This window comes from Pagrus major, chromosome 5 (genome assembly GCF_040436345.1).
Source record: "Pagrus major chromosome 5, Pma_NU_1.0".
NCBI classification, from domain to species: Eukaryota; Metazoa; Chordata; class Actinopteri; order Spariformes; family Sparidae; genus Pagrus; species Pagrus major.
Window position 1 is genome coordinate 14529066 of NC_133219.1, and position 26092 is coordinate 14555157.

The 26092-nt window shown below is 41.1% G+C and overlaps 1 protein-coding gene across 1 annotated transcript in view; it reads right to left on the minus strand.

The window, feature by feature from the left end:
- arvcfb (ARVCF delta catenin family member b) overlaps positions 1-26092 on the minus strand; it is a 116819-nt gene that overhangs the window by 53293 nt on the left and 37434 nt on the right. Inside the window, exons 3-5 of the mRNA XM_073467065.1 lie at positions 24190-24830; positions 16381-16886; positions 2509-2692 (exon numbers count right to left, since the gene is read on the minus strand). Coding sequence (XP_073323166.1) covers positions 2509-2692; positions 16381-16886; positions 24190-24830 — 1331 coding nt within the window. The remainder of the gene's footprint in view (positions 1-2508; positions 2693-16380; positions 16887-24189; positions 24831-26092) is intronic.

The following is a 26092-nucleotide window of genomic DNA, read 5'->3' on the forward strand; positions in this document are numbered from 1 at the left end:
CTAAATTAAATAAGTGGAGGATTAAATAATAAATAAATCATGAACAAATAAACATTTTTTTCAGGTGGGATGCAGAGGGTGAATTCAGAAAGTCCCACAGCTTGAGTCTGGTAGATCAACTGATCGATTTACTGACTGATGTACTAATTACAAACAAATCAAAGATTTTGACGGAGCAGCAACTTAAAGAGGCCATGATTCTTTCTGCTTTGACTGCTCTTTGTTATGTTCACTAAGCTAATTACACAATACTATGAACTAACCACAGCAGTATGAAAAAGAAATCTAGTTTAACAGTATCCTTGACCAACAGGTAGGTTGTGCTTACAGCGTTAATCACATTGCTGTTGCATCCTTGTGCATCCTTCTGCATGACAACAGAAATAGAAATATCTGTTACACATTATTTGACTAAACTGAACCACAAAATAAGTTTTCTCATGGGAAGAAAAAAATGCCTTGTAGTTCTACATTTTTTAATATTTAATATCAGCAATATGATGTGGGAGAATGATCTAAATTTACTCATTCTCAAATGTAACCTAAAGGACAGGCAGGAGTAGTGGAGGCGAGTGGAGCAGGAGAATTCATACAAGCCTATTAACATGGGAGCAGATTCCAAGGTGACTTACTGACTAAAACATTACTGGTATGTTTTACATTTGACTACAGGTCAATGGTAAAATGGATTCAGCACCTTCTAGTGAGATTAACAGGTTCAAGCCAAATAATCATCCTCTAGTTTTGTTTTATCTGCTGAGAGAAATGTGACTGGACCAACAAGACCTTGACAATTGTTGTGTCTTCTTTCACAGTATTTGTTGGTAAGGGGTTTAGAGAAAGGGCACATTCAAGGTATTATTTCAGACTGGAGCCAGCCGGGACTTAAGAAGACCTTCAGTTCCTAAAACAAGTGGACCAGAAAGGGTCAGCAGATTGACTGTGTGAGTCACACCACTTCAACAGTAAGGGATATCAATGTGGAAATGGAGAAGTTAACACCATTTTTGACGACTGACCTAAGAACAGCTCAAGGTTTCAGTTGCAGTGACTGAAAACAGTCCAAGCAGAGCAGTGTGCTTCAGTCGTTCCTGGGTCAGTGACGGTGACTCATATAAAGGTTAATGACGCACTCGTTCAAAAGTTAATGTTGTTCATCCCAATTAATACTAATGTTTGCATTGACTTGCTGTCATGTGGCAACAATTTGCACTGTGGGCTCAATTTATCTTCTCTCAGCCTTAACAAGCTTGAGACGAATTCTATTTGTGTGATTATCTAATTATAACTTGTTTAGTTTGCAGCTAATGCTGCTCATTGGCCCCAGGGAGGAGTGGTAATAAAGTAGCAAAGGTCATGTTAGAACAAGAGACGAATACAGAAACATTTACAAACTATTTACAAAAAATGCAGTACTGTAGACATCTGTATGTCCATGTAGAAGTTTGGGGTATCACTTAAATAGTTTTATGTTTTCCTAAAGCGAAAGACCAGTCACCCAACAAGCCTCCCGCAGACAGACTTCCAACATACTTCACATACATACAGATACGGGCCAGGAAAGAAGAACACAGCATCTGCCATATCATAAATTCTCTAAGTACCCAAAGAAGTTAAATCTGACCCTGGGTCAACAAAGTGTAGTCTCATATGTCACACCTGTCCCTAGCTACAACTGGGATCTTAATAAAAACAAACTTTCAAGGCCCTGGGCATGTTAGGGATCGCCTCTATAAAAACAGGATGATCTCTAAAATGTGTCCTCTGAACTAACTTCAACATGAACAGATCTGCCATCTGTCTCCACAAGTCTGTCTGTGTCCTTCCTCATTTAGTTTCCAGGATTTTATCCATTTAATAAAAGTAAGCAAACAATTTTTGGTACAAAATTTCCATATCCAATATTTGGACGTGTTAAATTTCTTGTTTAAATCGATTTTCTAGCTTTTCCTTGGTGCATTTACCAATTCAGACTTTGATTATCGGAGGGCATTTGGTGTAGGTCTCCAGCTAAGGTTCATTTTCATTTCTTCAATCAATCAATTTCGCTGTAAAATGTCAGATAGCAGGGAAAAATGCCCACTTTTGTTTCTCATTCAAACTTGGTGAACAAGCCACTAAAATAGCCATTTAGTTCATGGGACTCTTAAACTGAAACTCTAAAATGATGTATTTATTCTTTATTATTTTAACCACCCATCTTTATTGGGGTTTTTTTTTTGTCTTCATTTGTTATTTTCTTTTAGTTGGTGTGCATTTGACTCTAAATCCATGTTTGACTCTGAATCCATGTTTGTTTTCCTAACATCCTATACTGTGTCGCTCATTTGTGAAGCACTTTGTATTGCATTATTTGCTTGAAATGTGCTATACAAATAAAGTTTGATTGATTGATTGAACTATTATACATCTAAAAAAAATAATAATCCATGATTACATTCAGAAACTGTGTTGAATGAATGGACATCAGCTTGATTCATGTGTTGAGCAATTTTTGGCTGACCCTACCTGAGGCAGCCGGAGGTGTTCTTGAAGACGGTGGTCCACTCGGCATCGCGGGGCTTCGAATCCTCGTTTGGCTCATGCTCCCACCCTGAGTGGGGGATGATGACCTCGTTGGTCATGGTCTGCAGGCCATGGTTGATGATCACCATCTTCAGAGGTTCATAGGACGACAGATTCCACAGGGTTCCTGTAGAGAGCAGAATAAAAGAGAAATTAAAAGACATATTTAGATGGTAGTGTTAAGGTGCAAGAAATACGTGATTTAGAAAGATTATTATGGGGAGAAAAAGCGAAGGTATAAGAGGAAAAAAGAATGGATAGGGGGAGAGAGATAGAGAATGAGAAATTGAAAAAGGTATAATGAGGGTGGTTTTGGTTTTTGGGCAGGACTTAGGAAATGAGAATGGAAAGGAATGAGAGGTTAGGAAGCAACATAGGAAATGAAATAAAGTGACAGGGTACAGGAGTAAGAGTGAAGGATGAGAGAAAATGAGAAAAGGATTGAAGAGAAAAGGGTAGGCAGAAAGTGAAGGTGATGCAAGATGACGACAGCCAAACATAGTGTAGTGCCACTGTAATATTTCTATAAAATTCTACAGTAATAATGGTGTTACAGCAACCTTATGATATGTCATTTTTCTCAACCAGTGCAGTATCATTAATGGCATAATATACCACTGAATCTTAATGCATAAATATTCTGCAGACACTGTGAGTGTCTAGGATAAACATGCGTTAACTGCTAACAGCACGCAGAGCCATCATCTCTTCTTTCTCATCCAAACAATCCCAGCAGGAGAAAAAAGCATTTTCTATTTACCTGCACATCTCTGTAACAGGCAGCCTATTTTACACTTCTGCAAAAGAGATAACTGAATTGAGCTGGGTATGTGCATCCTGAGGGTTCACAAAAGAGAGGCAAGCAGACAAAGCAGAGAGGAGCGCATTTTTGGCAGCATAGCCAGGTAGCCAATCCCACAAAAAATGAAATATTGTGTTGAAGCATCAGTTTCAGATATTTTTTTCCACTCAGACACATGGCAGACTCTGGTTTGTGGGGAACAAAAATGTTGCACCAAAAAGAAAAATTGCTCAAGTCCATGTTTGATAGGACGTGAGTTTGTGTTTTTATTAACCTCTCCCCTAAGTCTCTTATTATTTATCACCGTCTTTCTTTTGTCCTTTTTAAATTCAGGCATTTAGCTGACATTTTTATCTGGGGAAACAAAGTGATTTGTTAGTCCAAAGCCAGGTTTTTACAAATACTTCACTACTGGCACCGTTAAAACAATGCCAAATGAGCTATTAGCAGCTCCTGTGTGCAGTGTACCCATAGATGTACAGATAACTATCACTCGATTACTCAGATACTGAAGAATAGTTCTGGAGTTAAAGGGAGCATCTGTTCTTCTATGATTTATGGATTTATGAGTTTATTCATTTCTAAGTAAATCCTACTGAATCTAAAAATCCAAAATACGTGCGATGTGGTGGATTGTATATGTGATTTCCCCCTGCTCAACAATAACAGACCATTAGTGGAGTAGTGAAACTGTCACACTTCCTCGCTCTGTTCTTTAAAACGATTTCTGTACATTTTCCAGATGGTCAATATTTCCTCTGTTAAATCATGCTCTCCGCACACAGGAAAAAAAGTAAGTCTCGGCAGACAGGCCAGGGCTAAAAATAAATCCAGTCCTTCTGGTGTGGTTGTGCCTGGAGAAAACTGGTTTCCTACACCAAGACATTGAAAAAAAGAAAACTCTTAAACTAAACCGCAAACTGTGTTCTTGTGATATTTTAAGTTTGAATGCCTGTCATGACCTTCGTCACATTAGCCCCTCTACGGCACATCTCTATAGTAACCGTATTATCTAACCAAGCGGAAACACTCTACCTCCATTTGTTCTGTGGCTACACTTGGTGACTGGCTTCCTGTGCGTCAGAGACTACCAGGCGACCAGTATCTTACTGGGAAGCTATTAGATGTGTAAGCTTAGGTGTGGCCTCACTCTGGGCCACTTTCACACACAAATCTGATGTGTGATGGAGGATATGAACACACACTAAGGCCTCCAGATAACTTTATATAATCTAGTGTGCTTAACAGATTGTGTTATTATAAAGTGTTAAGTGCAGAGGGAGGATTTGACATTTTGGACAGGATGTGGATGATCTGCTGTAATTTTCTAAATTCGTTATCCTTTAGGATCCCTATAGACCCAGGTCTGACCAAAGTACCATCACATCCTACCTCAAACATTCAAGCACTGGCTGGCAGACTAATTTCAGATGGCCCCATAAACTAAGGAACCAGTGCTGGCTGGTTTAATTTTGTGCTCCATGTGTTTACTGTAGATTTCATACCTCTACAAATTAAAAATAGATTTTTTTTTATCCAAGCACTTTCATGGTGCATTACACTTGGATGAAAACAAAATGAGATGTTATTTAAACATATGGATGTTCTTCCAGCAGCTCAATTGAATCTCTGATGGAAGAAATTACACCAATATAATTCACATGCTTGTTTTCTGCCTTAATTGCACATTGTTATCCACGCAGATTTGGGTTAGGGTTATGGTTCAACAAGGGTGGCTGTTTCTTTGTGTAGGTGTTCCTGCCTCCACTTATTGTCCAATTAAGTGCCACTTGTTAAAAAATAATAAAATACAACCTGTAATTCTTACCCGAGAGCTCAAAAAGAGCAAGGAAGCCATATTAATAACTGTATTTTTGCCATTTTATTCTGTTGTTTGGTCTTTTATAACTTTATAACTTGCATTGTTGTGATAGCTTTTTAGAACTCTTATTTGACTTTTACCACTCACAAAGTATTGTTTTTACTAAAACATCTGCTCCTTTCCTGGTGCAGATTTTAACCACTCTCTCTTTAACAGGGTCAATTTCGTCCTTTATTTCAGCCACATGCATGAGAGGATGAGAGGAAGTATCAGCATCCAGGCATGACAACAAATGTGCTGCGGCGTGTGTACTCTGGTATAGTGACAGCCAGCTAACATCCATGCCTGCCTGCCAGGCTGGCAGCTTGATCACCTCCACTGTTGTGTCATTAGCATCAGTTTTACTTGTGACAAGGCACATTCAACATGCAGTCAGCACCTGAGAAGTGATGCGATCTCAAAGAAAGACCAGCAGTGAATAAAGAAAACTCGTGTCTGAAGTGTATGGGAAAAATTTAGGACTTAGGAAATAATTTATTAGCTCTGCAATGTGCCAGAAATAATCCACAAAATAAATCCTTGTCATTCATTGGTATGAATGACTTTTGTTAACACCCTGCTATGAGATTAATGGTGTGTGCTGCCTCTAATTTACACTGTGCACAATGAGCGTTATTGTTTCCACATCATCATAAAACAGGTTCAACAGCTCGTATCCAACATGGTGGGAAATGTATTTCTGTGCATAAAATGTAAAATACACCAGCATCTATCTTTGACTGTAAAAAGAATAAACACGTTCATATTCACCTCTGAACAACGAAGTACAGCGAGGTAGCTGTACCATAATTTGCCCTTGGAATCAATCAGCTCTACACCGATCACATATGCCAGAGAGGAGGAAAAGGCATGTCTTTGCCTTGGCTGTGATCCATCAAGTAAGACAGGCATACAGCTCACAGACACAACGTTATTTAAGATGACAGAGTGCTGTGGAAGTGACGATCTCCATTCCACGTCCTGCCACAGTTTCAGGCCAGTGACTCTAGATCAGGTTTAGTCCATTTGCTGTCTCCTGTCAGCTTGTCAGAGGTGGGTGTGATGAGGATGTCCTTCTGTCCAGACACCATGCAATTGCAATGTCAATGCTCATTTTACACCTGGGGGATATATTGTACTATCTAGACTTTTCTTGGATTTGTTAGATTACACAACACATCATCAATACATACACTCTCTAACCAAACTGATGTTTCAGTCATTAAATGGAGACTACAGTCTTTACAGATCAGGACGTCAGCTGTCAAAAATAGGGGTGGGACAAAATATCGATACGGCAATGTATCGTCATCCTTTCCTCGTGCGATACGAGTATCAATACTTTAATTTAAAAAATAAACAGATTTCCCTGCCAATTTGACTCCCCAGTAATGCTTCTTCGCTTTCCTCGCAGTGATGCTTATCACATGAATGAGGGAAACTTGAACAGAAGTTAATTGGCAGTGGGATAATGGCAGACATCAATGTGAAGAAAATTACGTTAAGAGACGCACAAGCCGCATTTAATAGGACAAACAAAATTGATAAAGACTACATGATAAGCAAGAACTGTCTGGTAAAAGTAAAGTACACAGGCAACACCACGAACATGCAAAGCCACTTGCAACGCCACCACCGTGATCTGCTTGTTGACCAAGTGGCTACTGTAATACTAATATTGTAAGTCAACCTGCAGCGGTGAATGAAATGTTTAAAGCAAAGCTTCCTCTCTCACCCCCGAGGGCTGCCAGTATTGCGAAGTCCATTGCTGGGTTTATTTGCAAGGACCTCCTACCACACAGCGTGGCCAAAATAAAGGTTTCTGCCAAATGCTACAACCACAGGAACCATGGTATGAAATACCGAGCAGAAAATATTTCACAGAAAAAAGCTATTCCAGCTCTTTATGATGAGACGAGAGGGAAGGTGGAGGATGCACTCTAGTCTGCAGAGAGAATTGAGAATTGTGCTCACCTATGATGGATGGACTTCAAGGGGCCACAGAGTCCGTGAGTACATGACAATCACTGCCCATTTTATTGATAACGAGTGGGAAATGCACTCCCACGTGCTGCAAACAAGGGGGATGCACGAGACTCATAACAGTGCTAATCACCACTCAGAGAAGTGCACTCACCTCTGAGCATGCTGATCAGTTGCTGTTCCTGAAGATGAACATATTTGAGGATAAACTGAAATGTTTCAGGTTTATGTAAAACAAGTTGATAAGCAGTTAAATGTGTCAGATAAACACAAAACAAGTTTGTCATGCTTTAAAAAGTTTAACCTCTAAAATGTGTTATGGTTTACATAAAGACAAGTTTGTTAAGCTTCTAAAAAGTATAAGCATAAAATGTGTACAGGTTTACATACACAAGTTGGTTATGCTTGCAAAGAACTAAAATTTGTATTTTTATATGTGACTTTTATAGAGAGATTTCTTTACACCAAATTGTTTATCATAGTTCTATACTAAATTTAATATACAGACTGAAAAACTTGTTCTGCTGCAGAACTGTGCTGTTTTCTAACAGTTTGGACTTTTGGCAGTTGATGTAACGGCACATGTGGACAATGACAAGTTACAGCCAGTGTGTTTGTAAAAGAGGCACTATGCTAAGACTTTATGCACTTTTTGTTCAGTGTTTGATCTCAGTTTGTGTCAAATTCTGTGAGACTGAATCAAATTGCAGGGAATAAATGGAGAAATCCTGCACTTCACCTTTTCTTTAGTTTGACAGATATTGTGATATATCGTTATATGATTGTCTTGCAATATATAGATTATCACAGAATCGCTATATTGTGATATTATCGGTATCGTGAGGTACCCTGTGATTCCCACCCATAGTCAACAATACAGTCCTTCACAACAATAAAACTACACATATCACTGGATTAAAAAAACAAATCAGATAAAGAGTGGCAGGAATGCAGAGCTGTGAAGAAAATTATTTTGCAAGTAAACCGCACCTCTGTAGAACGTCTGTAGTTTGTTCAAACTGGGATTAAAAAGAGGACATCTGGATCCTGTCAAAACCTTTCTGACACAACAGAAGCACCATGACCCAACTCTGTCTACGGATATTTAACAAAATTCCAGAACTGCCTCGGATGTGAAAGAGAAGGATCAGAAATCTGGATAGTATTAGAATTAAGTATAAAGGGAACTGAAATGCAGCTCCTAGTAACTGTAAAGTTGCTGTAATTACATGGGAGAAATGCAGCTCCTAGTAACTGTAAAGTTGTTGTAATTACATGTTTTTTCTTGGTGGCTTGCTAACATTAGCAAAATAGAAGTGCACAGTAATCAGCTGGTTTTGTTCGGAGTATGAGGTGTGTGAACTCTATAGCTTGATGATGAGGACGGGACTACTGGAGTGTTGCTGTCTCCAAAACAAAACGTTAGTGTAGCTGTTGATGGTCAATAAATACTTTCAAACACAAAAGATGTGACATGTGGCTTTGGAAGCTTGTTTGTCAGACGATAATGTAACTGTAATGTGTAGTTAATTATGTCAATGAATTGTACATATGAAGACTTGTTGAGTTATAGTAACTTGCCCAACACTGCATGCAATTTTTTACCTGTGTTGATGGCATGATATGAATCATGCCTTGAGTGATGTCAAAAGCTGAATGAAACTACAACGTCAATAAAGGTCCAGTGTGTAGGATTTAGTCACATCTAGCTGCGAGTTTGCAGATTGCCTCACCCTACCCCACATTGGCCCCTAAATACAGCCCTCTCTAGAGCCAGTGTCTGTCCATTCTGGGCTACTATAGAAACATGACGGTGCAAGATGGTGGACTCCATGGAAGAGGACCAGCTCACTCTGTAGATATAAAGCTCATTCTAAGGTAACAAAAACACAAAAATATTTAGTTTCAGGTGATTATACACTAATAAAAACAGAATTGTGAATGTTATATTCCATTTCAGCCAGTAGATCCCCCTAAATCCTACACATTGGACCTTTAAGTCATTAAGTGTACTGTCCCGTACTAACTGTCCCTAAATTGATTCATATCAATTTACGGCTTCAATATACTCCCCATTAAAAGCTACTTGTCTGTGAATCTGCCTGCTTGCTCCAACATCAAGAATCATTCCATTGGTTTTGTTAGCCTAATGGTCTGGCCTGACACCAACTAACAAACTCATCAACCCAAACAAACACACCTGTTCTTCACATAATAATGCTGTCTAGGCTGGCTGCCATTAATCCAAATGTGTGCTTTCTGGCGAGATTAAAGAAAAAATTAGCTCCAAATTCTTTCATTGTTTTATGTCCATACTGATGGAAGCCTTTGTGATCAGATCTTTACAGTTTAATTCTAGATGTCGAAGTCCAGTGGAAAACAAAGGAGTCAACAGGTTCAAAAACTGAATTATGATCTCAGATATACTGTCACAAGTTTGTTATCTAATAAAAGTCAACATACCCAGCAGAGCCATAATATAAAATTCCAAGACTTTACCATGACCTTCTATAACTAAGTCAAACTGCTTTCAAGATCTTAAAGTGTTATTCCTTTCTGGTTTATTAATGTTGTTTATCTGCTGGGAAAAAATCTGAAGTGGGTAAACAGTCTGGTTGGGTTGCTCGGGAAGGAAATCATCTAAAAAGCAGCATGTAATGAAATTAATTCACAGAACGAGTAAAATATATTGCGATGTACTGATATACTCCTGTAAACAGAACTCATTCAGCAAATATATCTCCAAGAAGTACGGATACATGCACTGCGCTTCAATTTCCTCAGGAAAATGCATAGAAAAGACTTCTGTGATCTGTTAATATATGTACGGCAATCTCTACTGTGCTTGTGTTTTTCCCACAATCCTGTGATTTTCCTTTGTTTCCTTTGTCTTCAAACCAATCCAGCCACAAGGCAACTGGAACATGTACATTATTACCTGCCTCTTCAATCATCTCTTGCCACAAACAGACAGCTTGGATTTGTCTGATTGTTGTTAGAGCTTGATATAAGCCAACAATGATCAAACAGTGTGTGTGTATTTGTAAATGACAAGAGGGGGAGCAAAGGAGCAAGTTGTTAGCTTTGTAATGACCAAATATTACCCTCATGTTTCTCCATTTACTCCTTTTCCTTTCCTTTACACCCCTCTCTCTGATACCTGAATGTGAGGACTGGAGGGACTGGGACCAGTACTGGTAATGGCACTGGAGCTGAGGCTAAGGATAATTAAATTTTCCAGGGACCACTGGCAGGCATGTTGCTCCTCTAGCAGTGCTATTAACTTAGTTCTGCCCATTACCGTTCTCCTCCTCCCCCCTCCTGTCCTTCTCCTCCTCACCCCTTATACCATCCATCACACTCTCAGTGGTAACGAAGGAGGGAGACACAGTTTAGAAAAAAGGGAGAGGGCATGCGGGAGATATGAAAGCAGGCCTCAGTAAGTGGACTCACTCTGTTGTCTGCTACATCAAGCGTCCACTAAAGAGACATGGAAGATTGATGTGTGTGTGTCTGTATGTGTGTGTGTTTGTGTTTCAATCCCTAGAACGAAGTTAATGAAATGAGCAAGGTAGGGCAACACAAAATGGGTAATATGCACACACACACACACACACACACACACACTTACACTGTATATGCCAATGATGATCTCAGCAGGCTGTCTCGTGGATCATGGTGGGGGACCTCCAGAATGACGCCCCTCTTAGTAAGACTTCACTACATTCTACATCATGTACATCATGATCTCTTATATAGGACACATGTACGTTCTATATACCAGCACATGGAGGAACACACTGCATATGTATGTTGAAACTGTACTGAGATCAGTGTGGATGGACGATGGATGCCATACAGTTTGTTTGATCAAATGCTTCTTGAAAACTCATTGATCATTGCTACACTAGTTATCGGTGGTAGCCCGTTATTTGAATCATTTGTAATGCAGCCCTGCATGCGTATGTCAGATTAAGTGACAGTAATGAGAATATAATAGAGGTAGGATTCTTATTTCAATTTGACTTATATATTCTCCAGATTAGATTCTCCCAATTAGATTCAAATACAGTACAGAGCAGTAATCACTGTCCTTCAGTGTCCTTCACTCTCCAACAGCTGACAGATATTTCAAAAGCGAATGCTTGTCTGCTGCACCTGTTTTGGTTGTTGTTCTGGTTCAAATGAAAAATATGACCATCTGTGGGGTTTTTACTGGGTTCATTCTCATCCAGTTTGGATTTAAATGTAAAATGCATTTTTACTTCTGCCTTGAAACTTGCTGATTATCCTTTATCACAGCAGATGTTTTGACTTGTGATAGCAGGAAAAGCACAGGTGTAATTAATAACACTAAAGATGGCTGAGTCACATCGAGTGTCTCAGCGAGTCATTCAAGCAAGCCTGTATGCAAAATGTATAATGTTATTAACTACAGCTGCGTGTTTTCCTCTGATGATGTGCCAAAATGAATGCTGTGGAAGGTCTATCTTCTGTTACTATAGAGGTGATATAGTGGGCTTGATAAATTGGACATTAGACATCCTTTTTAAAGCTGCACTAAGTATTATGTTTATATTAATAAAAAAAATGACTATTGGAAAATTAGATTGTCTTTTGGCAAATTGTTTTGGTTTTGCAACCCACTGTTTTCACCGGAGAGCCACAAACACAACTCCAAATGACTTCTAAATGATCCGTTCAGTATCTCCTGCTGTGATAATCAGCAGCTGTTTGCTAACACATTATTCATAACAATTGTAGGAGGTAATAGTGTTTACAAGTTATTGTGCTGACCCAAAATGATAAAAAAAATAAACTGATGAAGGTTTTAGAACATTTTTGTTTTCAACCCCCTCCTGCCATACCAGGAGTCTATTGTGTGTTCTTTCCCCTTGGTCGTTTGTGTTTTTGTTGCCTTGCAGGTTACAAGGTGGACGAGGTTACTCAACACAATTGGGAGCACCTCGCCAGTCTCCCAGGAGCTTTAAAAGCACATTCTCTCCCTCTTAATCCCTCTGGCACTATGGCTTTGTTCAGTTGGCTTCAACCTGGTTCTTAGGTTAGGTTTACACCATACAATACTCTCATCACATTTACTCGCTCATCGGCTGATACACTGATAACGCTGACTAACACACCTCATAACCTTATTATGTCTTTTGAGTCATCGTCTATTAAATAATAAATGTGTACATCTTTCCGTTTGAAACTGAGTATCTCCCGTTTTTTGTCATGGCTCACGAGCCGGGTCAGGTGCTTCAGACCAGACCATCCAATAAATAGTCGGTAGAGTGTAAATATTATGTTAAACTATATTATGTTAAACTACGCATGTGTCTAGACATCACCTCTCTTCTAGCTTCAAGGCCTGCCAACCTGCCCTGTTTGCATTTTTTATCCAAGGCACCTGTCTGAGTGTCAGTCCACAAAACTCTCAACATCTCCTGCAGGAAAAACAGGAGACAAATCCGCTTAATAATCGACGTTTCCAGGGTGGGAATTGCTGGAGGGCACAAACAGCCCAGAGCCTACCGGGAGGGAAAATAGAATTACTCTAAACGGTACAAAGCTCTAAAAATATGAACGACCAGTCCGTCTGTCTTGTGTGTTGGAAAAATAAAAACCACTCAGTTCCTTCCACGTCACCCGTCTCCCCCTGCAGAAAACAGAGCTCTCTGTGGTTTTACAGGGACGGCACAAACTCCAACAGCAAACTCTTAAAACACATGGACTAAGAAAAGGGGCCTATATTTAAAACCCATATTTAATTGTAGAAAAACACGGCCAATTTTAGCCACATGGGCTGAGGCTGTAAGCTGAGCTTGCATTGTGACTGGCCTGTTTCACTGGGGCCAGAGCACTGGGGGTGAAAACCTAAAGCTGGAGACAGACAGAGAGACACAGACAGAGAGAGAGGGGGAGAGAGAGAGAGAGAAGATAGGGAGAAAAACAGTGAGAGTGTAGATAATGAATGAAGGAGAGAAAAAAATTAGATTGAGAGAGGGAGGGTGGATAATGAGGGAGAGAGGGAAAGAAGAGAAAAAAATAGAAAAGCCTCCCTCCATTCTGTCCTCCTTGTCTTGCGGTGCAGGGTTATTTTTAGCTACGATGGGGAGCAACACGCTGCTGTAAAGGCAATCATTTCTGCTGCGGCACAGTCATCGCTCACCGTGACATCTCTGTCACAGCAAAGGAAAGACACACACACACACACACTTAGGCATGCATCCCTATAGTTCAACAAGAATGACTTTTAAAGGATCAATATAATTCTAAATACCTCTGGATTAAAACTGTCAATAGTCAGTATCTCGTATTGATATTCACTCCAGCTTCAGAGATCTTCAAAACATAAAATGCAGCTATAAACTATTGACAGCTGCCACAATTTTTTTCCCCTCAACTGTAAAATTAACCAAAAAGTAACTCCCTTTACTTCTTGAGGTTACTTTACAAAGGTCAAGCATCTCACTTTAAAGCAGTTCTCATTTTTCACGCGTGTGCACTGAAAACAACAGCCCCTTCTCAGATGGCAAAGCGTGCATACCAGCCAAAGTGTGTGAGGTCAAACCAATCATGTTGGGGATTAGTTGTGCGCACACACGCACACACACACACACACACACACACACACCACTGTATTCCCAAGTTGACATTTACCAGGTCAAGGGGAAGAAATTTGAATCAATAGCTCCTCTTAAAGGAATTAAAACATATTTCATTACACAATGCAGCTAATAGCTTTTTCTTGTAAAAATCAATGTTTATATGCCATCTGCTTTTCGACGGAGAATCATTCCACTCTCAATCTGTCTTTTTGTGCTCACAGTACAGTGTAATAAAGCTAAAGTAATCAAATATCATAGTGTTTGATTAAAACTCTGTTTTTTTAGCTGTTGTCCTTCTGACCCATCATTGACAGAAAAAGTCTCAGCTCATTAACGTCTCTCTCTCTTGTACCAAGTGGTAAGAAGGGAAATCTACATGACAATTTACTCAAAATGTGTCTTCACTAGAAATCAAAGAATGACTAATCACAGCTTTGAATACAATTCTAACTCCCCATAGTATAGGGACTTACACAATTCAATGCTAATCCTGCAAGTACTGTATCTTTCCATATGGAATGCCTGGGGCACTAACTTATTAGATAATGTAAGGGGTCTAAGATGTGAGAAGAGCACACTGTGAATACTGCTGCAAAAACACACTGATGTGTGAAAAACACAAAAAACTCTGCTTCTTTATGTAGTATGAGTCAGACCTGCATTACTATGCAGCGTATGGGGTTATGACAGCCAACTCCGTATATGCCTGGATGGAATATATAAGTGATGAGAAGTATGCAGCCAGTGATTGGAAAGGACTGGCATACTAAGGTACTATCATATCAGCTTAAAAGGCTTCAAAGAAGCACTTTTATACTTACTGTACGTGCAAGAGAGTTGAGACTAATTAGGCAGACAGAGAGAGGAATATTACAGTCAGTGGAGAAGACAGCCAACAGGCTTGGCTGCAACAGTGCTATGCAGGTGGTTTTTGCATAATATAAGAATCCTCTATCTATGGCAGGAAAATGGTAAATGATGTCTTACTTAAGGAATTCAATCAGACATATCCATAGCAATTATTTCAAATAATCTCACCCACATGGCAGGTCTTTTCTAAGTAGTTTGAAGGGGAATGAGTATGTGAGACTTCATAAAACACTCTGATTGAAAGCTTTGCATTTAAAACACATAATAGGTGAATATTTTTCTGACATTTATAGATAATGATATAGACATGAAATGAACCGTCATATGTGTAAAACAAGAATATATCATCATTTCATGATGACACATTTCTAGGGCTAGGCGGTATGTCAAGCTTTTAAGATATATATAAGATATATTAAGAATATTGATATATTTTCAAAAAAGATAGAGGATGAGATGACTTTTCAAATCAATATAGTTATATAGTTGATGATGGGTTACATAACCCATTTCTTCCATACAACCATGCCAGTGTACATCTCTCCTCTCTTAAACTTTCTGCTCACAAGTTATCTGGCAACACTTAGGGAGACACAGCACCGGTACTCAATTTTAATCAGTCTGTTAATCAGTCTGTTCAGGGCTGTATATTGCCACATAGTAAGTGCTATGCAAAAATCTGGCTGTGTAATGAATTAAATTACATTTCATACACAAGATATATGATATCTCTCTCCCTTTCTATCCCTCTCTCTCTTTCCATACATCCATGCCAGGATATTTGAAACAATCTCTGCATATATTATGTACTATATTCAGGTCAAAGGTCATGGAAAATTACTTTTTTAACTCCACCAACACCACATGATTTGAATAGTCTCAAACTACAGTAGACTTATTTCATATGTTTATACTACAGTCTACAGTGCAACAAAACCTTCAACCTCTGTAGCACCTGTGCTATGACCAAAAACATTTTAACACCTGTGCTATGAGCAAAAACATTTTAACGTACAGCCATGCTATTAGATTTATTACATTTTTAAATTGCTATTGTAAAGCTACTTAAAAAAATGTTTTCACAGAAACAAATGTATAGTGCTCGTGTCACAACGGCTGCCTCTGTTGTTTTTATTCTGCCCATTCTGCCTCTCTGTCCCTATCCTCAGCCACATTCACATATACCATCGTATAAGTAACAGCAACATGCCATTGCATTGCATTTATTTTGATCACAGTTTTTAATTAAATTGTTTGTGACAGCTCACATGTGGCTTTGACTTACAAGTGAACATTTAGTCCACTTAGAAGAAAATACCAATATGTTTATCATGCATCATGATTTAGTCTGAATATACCAATATATATGTTTATGTAAAGCCATGCTTTCCAGTGTAACATACAGTTTGTTCCTCCCCCATTCAGAAAATGTTTTTATGTAGGGATGTGGAAATAAAGTGGGTTAACAAGAAGGCTGAAGACAAACTGCTTGGATTGTTTTAACTTGTTACAAAATCATTAACACATGAAAAGAAATTTAAAAAGGTGTTTTTCTGCCTGATTAAGAGGTACTCGTAAGAAATAGTCATACTGATAATGTTTCTTTTGTCTTTTTGGTTGATCGTCCTGCTTATACATTATTATAAGTATTGATTGTTGTGTTTAATACAGAAATGTTTTCTTCTTACCGGTGATGAGCTCTCGAACCTCCATGTCATTGGTCTTCCTCAGCAGACGGACGAGGGCCGGGATGCCGTCACAGTTCTTGATGGCCACCTTGTTGTCATTGTCCTTGCCGTAAGAGATGTTGCGCAGGGCACCACAAGCCTTGCGGTGGACTTCAGATTTGGGGTGGTCCAAAAGCCCCACCAGAACAGGAATCCCCTTCAGATGACGCACATCCTTCTTAATCTTATCATTTTCGTAGCACAGGTGCTGCAGGTAAGCAGCGGCGTTGGACTTGACTGGGTCAATGGGATGGCCCAGCATGGCGATGACCTCGGGGAGGTCTGGGTCACGCCAGCGTGGGTCCTTGCGGATGCTGTCGATGGAAGGTGAACGCCGACCACCCATGCGGTCAAGACTGGCCATGCTCCCCCTCTCTGGCTGGGCCAGCGGTGCTGAATACATGCCATGGATATAAGGGTGGCGCTCATCGATCAGCTCTGCCTCAATGGGGTCGTCTGGGTACCCTCTGGAAGTCGAAAGAAAAGAGGACAGTGAGGACGAGGGAGATGGAGGAGGTAAATGGAGGGTGACTCAGACAGATTTGTCTGAGAGAAGAATTAGGCAGCCGGGGGAAATACTTTGCGAGAAGGCAACTGAGGTGAGAGCCACTGACTAATGAGGGGAAGAGAGAAAGCATAGGACAGAGTGAGTGAGAGGAGAAAGGATGTAAGCAATGGAGGGGAAAAAAGGAGGGAGTGTAGGACAAGAGTGAAGGGGAGACACGGTGATATGTGGTTTGGATCTGTTATAAACAGATCTGTCAGAGGGACTGCAGTGGCAATTCCCTGCAATAAGAGTGATACGGTAGGCAACGTTCCACTTATTATTCCTCCCTGTCAGGTGGTAGCAACAAACATGTCAGACTTCAACAAACATAAAGTCTTAGAAAGAGTGATTGAGAGACAGGGAAAGATTGCACAAAGAAAAACCAGGCACTTCACAAAGAAACAGAGACAAAGGCAACACCAAAGAAAAAGCTTTGAAGGAAAGTCCTGTGAAGTAGTTTTTTAGGAAGCCACCACATACAGTAGAGAAGGGATTTGATGCCTTTTCCCCAGGGAACAGAGAAAAGAGCTGTGCTGTCCCCCCAGGGAGGACTATGAGCGCCCAAGATGCCCCCAGGGCTCCCTTTGCTCACAGTGCCAAAACACTAGCATGCAGTTGGTTAAAAGTTAATGACCATCTCTCTGGGATTGCTCTGCTAGCATTAGCCGCATTAGCATTACTAGTGTCAGGGCTGGAGACTTAAACAGTATTGAGCTCTACTCATTTTCGGTGATGGAGGTAAGAGGGGAGCTGCTTTTTGGGGGGTTCGGTGAGGGTTCCCTTTAATGAATCTCGATTACCCAAGCCTCTCAGAGTCTGTGATCTACACTCGGTTCTCTAGGGCTCTTTACTCCAAAGGCAGCCTCATCAATTCTCTATCGGTACATGGGGGAAAATATAAGAGCTGAATTCCAATGACACATCATTTGTTGCTGGAGTGCAGGCTACTTATTTTACTTTAGGCTTTTCAATCATAGGAACAATTTTTCACTTGTAGAGCCAACTCCAAGGAAGGAGTCTAGGGAGTTACTGACAGTAAAGTTGCAAAACTGTTTTTTGAAACTTGTTTAACAACAATTCTGTTTGAACACGTACCAGTGAGTTGTCTAAAAGGATGGGAGACTATCTGGTGGAAAAATTATGACATGGGGAGAGGAATTTAATTAGGGTTGTGTACTTATGCACAGCCTTTATCATCCCCCTACCCATCCCACAGCTTGAGATTGTTTATCCTCGTTACATAATCCAGCTGGCCTCCTCTCACCATCTTTGATGTATGGTGGTTGGTGGTGCAACAAAATGGCGACTAACGCTGGTGGTTGGCAGAGACTTCCAGACCGAGCTCTAATTTTAATGAGTTTTATGTTAATTATGTGTTTTTACAGTTCTTCCCAGGCATGCTGGGGAATGTGGAGGGGGGCTCTGCATGCCATCTCGCCTCGGCTCTGGTGTATTTCTTTGTTGATTTTTTCTTTTAGACAAGCCTCGCAGTAACATATTGGCTTTTATGGCTTGACTTTGAGAATTTTACTGCCAGGGAAATCGATACAAGATGAACTGGGAGAAAATCTCCGGCCCCAACAATGTAACAAGATACTAAATCCCTTATTCAGATGGATGTAAAGAGCATTAATAGAGACAGAGTGAGGCACCACCGCAGTCGAGTATGGCCATGTGTCCAAATGCTGCAAGCAACGTGAACCAAGTTCAAAGAACTGCGGTGTTGTGGCAAACATTACAGGCCTTGGGTGTCATGGGCACATGTCTAGAACAGCTGTGACTCTGGAGGTCTAATGTCTTTTCAAACAGGTGTTCCTCCAGACAACAAAAGGGAACACAACTAACAAACTAGAATGGATCTGATGCATCATCACTAGGAGTACTCTTCCTTTAAAAGTAGTTTTTCCAGCTTGGGAAACATGTTGGATAGCCACAAACCTCTATAGGCAGCCTGGAACCACAGTATGGAAGGAGGGGCCAATCAAGAGCCTGATTACAGCAAATCATTTAGAGACCGACTGCAGCTCTGAGGTTTGGCAAAAACACTGAGATTCATGACAGACTGCATGGAAAAAGAGGGAATTTTGTAAGTATGCGTGCACGTGCTGGTGGTTACTAAATGCTTCTTTGTGCGCACAGAGATCTGAAAACACACTCCCACACTTGGAGGCAATCATCCAACTTTGGATTGCTGCAGGATATTGGACATGACAAGGCAATGGGAGGCAGGAACAACCCTCCTGAAGAAAAGGCAGTACACAATCTGAGCATCATCTCCATCACATAGACCTACATACATAAACACCATCTCTTTAATGCCCAGTATCTTTTTCTCTCTTTGACTTTCTCTCTCATTATTTATCACACTATGTTTCCCGCACACTTTGCCTCGCGCACACACTTCAACACACAGATGAGATGTACAGTTGAGCAGATCGTGGCTCATTTAGATCTGGGCCGATGCGGCAGGGCTTTTGGTAAAGCACGCGTCGCGAGGCTGAGTGATGGGAATGTCAGGATTTGCATTTAAATTGCCGCCATTGTGTGTACAGGGAGGGGTGTATTCATAGGATGTGAAAGGGCTCTCCGCCGCAAGACGCGATGCTCTGAGCATGATTACAGCAGATCACTCTCCTCATGTTAATCGAGCTGCTAAATGTCCAGGCTATTTCTGTGTATCTACGTGCTTGTCTGAGGATTCGTGTGTGTTTTTCTTCAAAGAATAGAAGACAAGATAAACAGATACAGTTGATATGAGATGTATGCATCTGCCCAAACTTCAGCACAGTCTCACTTTTCTTCCTTTCCCTCATCTTCTGTCAATTACTTACATCATCCTCTAATCGTGCCTGACCCTCCTCATCGCAGGCCCATAAAAGGAGATCAACTGAAAAGGATTAGATACTCCCAAGAAGATGTTTGCATCTCATGTACACATAACATCTCTGCAGCTTTTATGAGCTTCACACTGACTGTCCCTGCCAAACAGATTGCTCATTTTGAATTATGGGCAATAATTGTTTTATGATGCACAAGAGTCTTTGCGGGACAAAAAAGAAAGAAGAAAGAAAAAACAGCAAAGCGTGTGTGTTTATGTCTTGCCACTTTCTAATTTCTCAGGCTGTTATGATGCCATTATCCACTGTCACCACTGCTTGTTTTCATTCAATTAAGGAAGAGTGACATCACTCAGAAGTTTCTTCTATAATTAAAGAGACGCTTCTGAGAAACCTCAAACATGACAGAGGGGAAGTATAATATTAAACAGAATATTTAACTCTGAGTGAAAGCCTCTTGGCAGGATCAAGGAGGGGGAGGAGGGGGTCATTTCTCAACAGACACCACTGGGTTAGAATGAGATACCCCCCTCAATTATGGGATGAGCGTGTGTGTATGTTCATGTGAGTATGCATGTGTGCATTTTTATGTGTGTATATGTGTGTGGCGACCCCTGGATGCAGGTGGGCAAGTGCAGCAGAGCGGGTCGCCCAAGGAGAGATGAGCCATTAGAGATTGGCTTAAAGACGCCCCTGTAGTTTGGCAGAGTTCAAAAGCAGCTATTAATCATGGTGGCATGAGGACACACACACACAGAAAAGTGCTCATGGACACACACGCTGTCACACACGCATAAAGGATGGGTTGGGATGGGGGAAAAGGGAATAAGATGCACTCACATCCAGACAGTCGGGGGTTAGGAGAGAGGCGACAGACACGTTCATTATCCGCACAACTTGAGCAGAGACAAAGAGATGCACTTCCTTCCCACTGTAGCTATATTCCTGCTGCCTTTTATGCAAGGCACTAATATACTGTTATGGTAAATAAACAATTTTTGATGTAACACTTTTTAAAGCAATATTTCAAAATGCTTTAATACCAAGAAAAAAATCTAAGCTGACCAAAGACAAACAACCAATCCAAGATCAAGTAAGAAAGGTCCAGGCATGTAGATAAACAAGTCAATTAAAACTCAGAAAAACTGAAAGCAGAAGAACTTTATTAAATATGTATAAAATATTTATCTGCCTCTCCGTCCAAACCCTCAGATACATTGCCACTCCCCAGGCCCATGCATCTCTATTAAGCTTTACTGTCATTCTCCACCTGTCCACCAGATGCCCTCTGACTTTCCCATCAATTCTGGTCACTTGACTCTCACATCCACCTGCTCAATTGTATCTCATTCTCCAACTACCCTGTCAGTGTACACCAATCAGCCGCACATTCAAACCACTGACAGGTGAAGTTATTAACATTGATCATCTCATTACAATGAAATATAGGCATTCATGTTGATGCCACTTGACATGCACCCAAACACCATTGCACCTCATCGCAACAGCACCCCATCCAAAGCAGGACCATGTGCCTGCCAAACTACAAAGAAATTCTCTGGAGTGGCTTGAGGAACTTGAAAAAAAAACTCCAAGCGTCAGTCAAACCAAGGGTCTGTAGGATGTGCTGGAACAAGTCTGATCTATGGAGGCCCTACCACGGACTGGATTTGGCTCAGACCCGTCGAGGCGTAGACACAGGACCTCCCGGGGTGTCCTGTGGTTTCTGGCATCAGAGTCCATGGATCAGAGTTTTTTCCGGCACATCCCACAAGGACCCAAAGTTTCCCAGCAGAGCACTGCATTGTAGCTGTACAATATCAGATTGTCAATGTTGCTTAATTCCTTTGCTTTCCAGCCTCCTCAACCCCAGACCTGAACCCAGACTTGCTGCCTTTGCCTGTAGGCCTTTGTATCATGTGTATCATTACACTATTAGAAAAATCCAAGGAGGTAGGTAGAGATATGTAATTGAAGCAGCTGCTTATACGTGTACTGCATGACATGATTCAGAAATTAACATCCTATCACGCTCTGTAGAATGTTTAAAATGGTCTAGTTGACCTTTTTGGTTCAAAATAGGAAGAGAGATCTACTTTGATTTACTTTGAAAAAAGGCTTCAGTCATAAAGACATAACAACTGGCTGTTGCAAGACGAGTAGAGCCAGAACTGACATCTGCATTTAGACCTATGACAAAGTCATCAGTAAATATTAAGAAATTGTGACCAAAAGATGTTCTCTAATTCTGTGTTTTGGTCGAGAGCCCTGTGAAAGCAGTTCCAACAACTATGATTCACATAATTTCCATACTTATCCATGCAATAACCCCTGATGATCTGTATGGAAGCCTCTGCAGTCATTACGTTTCCTCCCTCATTTATTCAGCTGGTTCAACCGTCTTAACACTAAAGTCCAAGAGTAAGGCATACTCACAGAGCCAACGAACTCCAGCAAGAAATGATACATTATCATTCCCAACACATGATGGACTCCAGGGCGCTGACAAAATGAGTGCTCGGCGCAAATGCAGGCAGCCGATTCAGCACTAAACATCTTCATTTTTGTGGGAGCATTATTGAGAATGATAAGCTGTAATTAAACTGCTTTAATTCCCAGATTCATTACAGCACTTTGGACTCGCCGCTCGCTTCTTGGAAGAATACTAATCGCAGTGTGAGTGCACAGGGGAGCCTGGGCACTCTGGGAGGGCTGATTGTCACCCTTCCTGAGTGAAAGGATAAAGCTTATAGTATACTGATGTCTTGGTGTTTTGATGCCAGCTGATGTGAGTGTAGGAGAACCTAAGGAAACAAGGAAGGAGGGAAATATTTTGGATTTTTTTTCCTGCTGCAATTAGCCAGGCAGCAGTCAGTCAAGAGTGGCTTCAAACGTGTGTGTTTGTGTTTGGGCATTCGTGTTAGCAGCTGTCAGTGTTTGCATGTGTGGTGTGTGTGTTTGTGTGTGTGTGTGTGTGTGTGTGTGTGTGTGTGTTTGTGTGTGTGTCTGAAGGGGTGTATGTGGCTGTGTTGTGACACATGTAAGGCAGGCTACAAATTGCCTGTCACAGCAAGCGCCTCTCACTAGGCGGATAGGGGAGTGACTCATTTTCTGAAGATGTGGATTTTTTATTGAGTGCGTGTGTGTGTTTGTGTGTGTGTGTGTGTGTGTGTGTGTGTGTGTGAAAGTGAGAAAGAGATACTGTGTAAGTGTCAGAGTGAAGTCAAAAGTGTGAGTCTGATTAGGCATCTGCTCTTTCGTGCCTCATGCACATCAAGGCAGGGGCCTTTCAATCCAGCTAGTTGTGACTGCATGAGTGTTTGTGTGTACATAAGATTCATTAAGAAGGGTCCAAAAGCAAAACTCACTGTCAAGAAGCCTGGAAACCTGCATTCAGCATTTCACCTTTGACACACACTGTACATACACAATCTTTCCTGTCTTGCTCTTGTCACTCTGTTCCCTTAGCCCAAACATTTTGCCCTCAGACTGAAAAAAAGTGCAGAGAACTTTAAAATATCCATCAAATCACAACTCAAGAAAAAGGCACTTCCCACCAAATCAACTACAAACCCCTCTTTCAATTTACTGGAAGGTGGACACCTTTTCCGGGGCCCCCTTCGGACGACAATGAAATGATTGGAAGCTATTAGGACACAAGAGTCCATTTTGGGATCTTATTGTTGGAGGCTGACAGGCTTGTTTTCAGCCCACTGGAGTCAAGGGTTATACTCTCAACACAGGTTGCGCAAAAAAGAAAGGCTTTGAGAGATAACTGACAAAAGCCTTCTGTCTCTCTCCAGATCTCCCTCCATCCCTTCTATCCTCCCTTCTCTCCCTCGTCACGTCTCAAATCATTCCCGCCTCTTTACCTCTGACACAAACACTTGTTCACTATCCATTTGCAGGAAAATGGCAATCAAAGACTTGTTTTTTCTCGCTCCCTTTCTCAAGCAAGTTGCAGAAGGAGAAGAGACATCTGTTTACTTGCGCACGGTGTAATGTAGTCTTTTTTATGGCGAGAACAAGACAAGTATTCTTTATTCCCTCTCATCTTAACAGGCCTGATCTCCTCTCATGTCAAGGCAAAGTCTGCGCTCATGCATATGAGCAGAACTTCACTGTCCAACATGAAAAGAAGAACATGTATACTGTATGAACTTACACACCTTCATGAAACCATTATCTCCTGTGAGCTCCAGTTGGCTGAATCCTTCAGTACAATCTGTCTGTTTTTTTAGCTTTAACACCAGGGACTGATGTGTCAAAACAACAGTTATGCAGATTTAGCTGTGTAATATCTTTGCTCTGAGGTGAAATAGCAGATCTATGTTCCTGTTTAAAAGCAAACCTCTACCTTCTAAAGTTTTGTGCATTTATCCTCACCTGACTCGAGGCCCATCACGAAGAGGTTCCCGGTGGGTACGTCCCCGGTTGGCCCCCTGCAAGGTGCGTCGGTTGGCAGTGGAGTAGTCAGGCTCAAGCTCATATGGCTCCTCCTCTTCAGGGCCCAAGCTGCGGCGATCATCCTCTAGGCCATATGGCTCGGGCTGGAAGCGCTCTGGCTGTGAGCGGTTCAGATCCACAGTGCTGCTTCCCATAGGCACCTGGGGTTGGGCCACATGGCCATAGTCATCCTTACGAATAGGCAGCGTGTAGCTGTTCTCCGGTCGGTAGCTGTTGGGAAGGTAGGGGTAGCGCGGCGGCCGGAAGTTGACGCCACGTGACAGGCTGCCGTAGTTGTCCGTCAAATCGGCGTAGCCATCGTGCAGGCCATAGTGGCGAACGTACTGGCTCTCTGGAGTTTCACCGTATGAATCGTTGTAGGAGTTGTTGTAGGAGCGTGTCAGGGTGGAGGTTGCTTGAGGCGTGATGAAGCGGTCACCTCCATTCTTCATGTAGCGGCGGTCGATGGAGTCGGTGTAGCTGCCTAGTGGGGATGAGCCTTCGGGCAGTGGCAAGCCATCGGGGCCCAGGGGCACTTGACGCACCGTCCGTGTGGTCACCGTCTTCACCATCTTAGTCACCTGTAGAGGGGAACAGATACACCTGTCAGACAGCGTGGCATGACATAACAGAGTGACATGAAAGCAAACCTGACATGTGGACATTTTATGTTTTCAGCTATGCATACATAGAAAACCATGCTGTCCACTCAACAAGCATTTTTGCTCCTCTACCTTTTGGATTAGTACACTGTGCTAGCAGGCCACACAGTGAAAGAGACAGACTTATAAACAAGATCAATGAGAACAATTAATAATAGCTTTGATTCTTTGTGTCCAGATTAAAATATGTATTTATATCCTAAAGCAAAGGAAAACTCATCCATTTGTGTTAATTTCATCAAACTTAGTTAGGTTTACCTGAGGAGTATTGTGGTGAATTATAATGTCATAAAATTAAGTTTAATAACATGATGGACTTAAGCATATAGAGGTGTTTTTGACCCTGAAAATGGTTGGGACTTAGTCTCTGGGTATCAGTCCAATTTTTGGGAACATTTTATGATAACCATCAATAATCAATGGTACATTTATTGTTATTCAAACTTTAGTTGGTAGTTATTTCACTGTTAACAAACAATTAGAATGCTTTAAAACTCTTAAATATATCATTTATTAATGATGGTTACAAGGTGTTACCTAAAATTTAAATCCTACTACCACATAGAGAAGGGCAAACCTCTGTTGCAGTGGAGGAGGTGGATACAAACTGAACAATATGTCTGTAATAATACCAATTGTAAAGCCTGTATCACCAATGGGTGTTAAATTAATTATAAAGCAGAAAGGTCAGTAGACATGTTATAATAATCTGCTACAAAACAAACGCTGTAAACCCCAAATGTTGCTTATACTGTACACATTAAGTGTCTTGGTAGACTGAGTCTCTGGATTGTGCTGGAACAGAGCCATCTTGAAGTGCTACAGCTCTACTGGCCCTTGAATCCTTTTTCCCCAAGGGAGCGGGGTAGCATCAGGCTGTAGCTGGAGGAGCTGCATGTATCTATCTCTCACGCTCATCCTATAGCTAAATAACTTCACTTCCTCTGCTGTCTCTGAGGCTGTCTAACAGGAGAATTAAAGACAGCTACCCCCCTCTTTCCCTGGGCTCTCCGCCCATACAGAAACCAATTTGCTGCCCACTGAATTCTGCTGTGGCCGATAATTGGCTATTTTGTCCGCAGCTATAAATTCATCTTCAAAATTAATGAGGTTGATGAAAATTAATCGTCATCTGCAGGGGTGCAGATCTGATGCAAGTCGTGTTGAGCCTGACAAGGTGT